This window comes from Salmo salar, chromosome ssa17, assembly GCF_905237065.1.
Source record: "Salmo salar chromosome ssa17, Ssal_v3.1, whole genome shotgun sequence".
NCBI lineage: Eukaryota > Metazoa > Chordata > Actinopteri > Salmoniformes > Salmonidae > Salmo > Salmo salar.
Genome location: NC_059458.1, coordinates 20,101,781 through 20,105,000, shown reverse-complemented (window position 1 = coordinate 20,105,000; position 3,220 = coordinate 20,101,781). Strand labels below are relative to the sequence as shown.

Below are 3,220 nucleotides of genomic sequence, written 5' to 3'. Positions count from 1 at the left end.
GAACTGAAGCTAATAAAGTGTGAAAAGAGGAGACACACTTACTCAACAGACACAACCACTGCATTCAGCTCATCAGACATCTGCCTACACAAGACATCATAGCTCCCCATCTCTGAGAGGAAAACAGGGAGAGGTGGGGGGAGTAGAGAAGAAGAAAGAGAGAGAGGTGGGGTGAGTAGAGGAGAGAAAGAGAGAGAGGTGGGGTGAGTAGAGGAGAGAAAGAGAGAGAGGTGGGGTGAGTAGAGAAGGAGAGAGGTTGGGGTGAGTAGAGAAGGAGAGAAAGAGAGAGAGGTGGGGTGAGTAGAGAAGGAGAGAGGTGGGGTGAGTAGAGAAGGAGAGAAGGAGAGAGGTTGGGGGAGTAGAGAAGGAGAGAGGTTGGGGGAGTAGAGAAGGAGAGAAGGTGGGGTGAGTAGAGAAGGAGAGAGGTGGGGTGAGTAGAGAAGGAGAGAGGTGGGGTGAGTAGAGAAGGAGAGAGGGGTTGGGGGAGTAGAGAAGGAGAGAGGTGGGGGAGTAGAGAAGGAGAGAGGTTGGGGAGTAGAGAAGGAGAGAGGTGGGGTGAGTAGAGAAGGAGAGAGGTGGGGGGAGTAGAGAAGGAGAGAGGTTGGGGGAGTAGAGAAGGAGAGAGGTGGGGTGAGTAGAGAAGGAGAGAGGGTGGGGGGAGTAGAGAAGGAGAGAGGTGGGGGGAGTAGAGAAGGAGAGAGGTGGGGGGAGTAGAGAAGGAGAGAAGGAGAGAGGTTGGGGGAGTAGAGAAGGAGAGAGGTGGGGTGAGTAGAGAAGGAGAGAAGGAGAGAGGTGGGGTGAGTAGAGAAGGAGAGAGGTGGGGGGAGTAGAGAAGGAGAGAGGTGGGGGGAGTAGAGAAGGAGAGAGGTGGGGGGAGTAGAGAAGGAGAGAGGTGGGGGGAGTAGAGAAGGAGATAAAGAGAGAGGAAGACAGTGAGAAACCAAAGGTTGTTACATTAGTGTTACTTCATGAACTAGATGTGTTTATGCTGGTAAACACACACACTTACTGGTGGCCCCCAGGGCCCATCCTCCTCCATGGTAGAACATCACAGCCCTCCTCAGACCCCCCTCTCCTCCCCCTGCGGCCGGGGGCTCGTACACACGCACCGGGACTCTGTCAAAGTCCACGTCACTCACCCTCACCCCGCCTCTCTGCCCTCCCACCATCTCCCCCAGGGACTCCAGCCCCGATATGGTCCCCCGAATCACTGTGATGTGGTGACTGAGACCCAGACACTGACACAGGTCACCCTGGGGGAGGGGGAGGGAGAGAAGGACAGAGAGATAGGGGGGCAGAGGGAGAGAGACATTTGAATGAGGTCAGAGAGCTGTAGTATCCCTGGTAGTTTAGTGTGCTAACCCTGTTCTAGGAGATAGGGCTTTGACTTGAGAGTTTGTTCTGTCCTACCAATTCCATGGTCAATGTCACACCCTTGGCAGTGACCGCCACAGGAGTTGGCAAGACAGCACAGATCTTTGACCAGGATAGGGCTCCCCGAGGACACTTTTAGCAATCTACTTACACCATGGCTGTCTGAAATCTAGGTGAAGGGCCACACACACGCACAAACACTGTAAAAGAGCTTGTGCTGTATTTAGCTAGTTCAAATCAATTATCCACATATGATTTCACACAAGGGCTGGAGAAAGCACAGTAAAGCATTGTTTTACTTAGATCACCAAATCAGTTCACATGTTCTACTTGTTCAGACTAAGTAGCTAGCTTTACAACGCGTCAGCTGCATTATAAGCTATCTAGCTAGTATAGCCTCCAACTCAGTGTCTCAAACCAATAGGCCGAAACCTGCTGCACCTGAATGCGACACATAAGTCGAGTGATAGAGAAAGCATTGCCCACTACTCGTTAATATAAAGAACTGTCAAGCTAATCCAATGTAAAGTATGATTTCGCGTATAGCTATTCTTCTTGTTTCTTACCACTTGCATCATAGCACGGAATAAGGCGTCCAGCAGCATCAGTTTCAAAGGCTCCTCGATGGCAGCAGGTAACGGTGTATAGACGTAATAAGAAACACCCACCGTTAATATCAATGTTACGACAATAGAAGACAACTTCATCTTTAAAACACCAGTATTACTAACGTTAGCTATCTACCCAACATGAGACGTAGTTAGCGTTATATGAAAGATTCCGACTTCTCTCGTTAATACCTCTTAAACGGAACGTGTAAGAACTATATACATGACATATTCGGATCCAGTTGACGATATCGGAAAAGTTACACCCCTTGTTTTTGCATATTCGGTGTCGTATTTTCTGAGCTGAAACGTTACTCCCCTCCGCTCAGCGGTAACGTCTTAAAACCGCTACGCCTACTTTAGCATGGTCATGAAACATGTCCATAGTTTCTAAATCACCTGACATCGCTCTCAAATCCACGGCAATTTGCTGAGCTTTTTTTTTTACTTTATCAATTCATTTTTATTCACTTTACAGATAAATACTTCCAAAAAACGTAAATACTTCCACCCCATAGGACTTAGATGAATAAAAACAACTGGTTCAGGAACCTCGCCCGTCCAATCTATGTCTATACTTGTTTAAAACGTCAGTAGCTTCCACCCCAAATCACTTGCATGAATTTAACCACCTTTGATTGGTTCAGGGACCTCACAAATAAAATGTATGGCAATTCCTTTTCTATTTTTGAACTTGGGATATTTTCTATGATTTCATATTATTATATGTGAAAAACATACTTGATTAAAAGGTAAATAGCTTCCACCGCTAAGGACTTTCATAAATAAAACCAACTGTTATTAGTTCAGGGAAATCTCGCTATACCCGCCGACGAACCATCAAACAGGCAAAGTGTTGAATCGTACTACACTCCCCCCAGATGCTCGTTGCATGTGGCAGGGATGGCAAACTATTACAGAATACAAAGGGAAGCACAGTGGAGACCTGCCCAGTGACACAAGCCTACCAGACAAGCTAAATAAGTTCTATGCTCACTTCGAGGCAAGTAACACTGAAACATGCATGAGAGCATCAGCTGTTCTGGACGACTGTGCGATCATGCTCTCTGCAGCAGCCTATGTGAGTAAGACCTTTAAACAGGTCAACATTCACAAGGCCGCAGGGCCAGATGGATTACCAGAACGTGTACTCCGAGCATGCGCTGACCAACTGGCAAGTGTCTTCACTGACATTTTCAACCTCTCCCTGTCTGAGTCTGTAATACCAACATGTTTCA

The 3,220-nt window shown here is 47.5% G+C and overlaps 1 protein-coding gene across 1 annotated transcript in view; it reads right to left on the bottom strand.

The window, feature by feature from the left end:
- LOC106575419 (neutral cholesterol ester hydrolase 1) overlaps positions 1-2,338 on the bottom strand; it is a 3,943-nt gene extending 1,605 nt beyond the window's left edge. The window contains exons 1-3 of the mRNA XM_014151919.2: positions 1,941-2,338; positions 1,010-1,253; positions 43-112 (exon numbers count right to left, since the gene is read on the bottom strand). Of these exons, the coding sequence (XP_014007394.2) occupies positions 43-112; positions 1,010-1,253; positions 1,941-2,081 (455 nt within the window). The 5' untranslated portion in view covers positions 2,082-2,338. The remainder of the gene's footprint in view (positions 1-42; positions 113-1,009; positions 1,254-1,940) is intronic.
- Between the last annotated feature and the right edge of the window lie 882 nt (positions 2,339-3,220).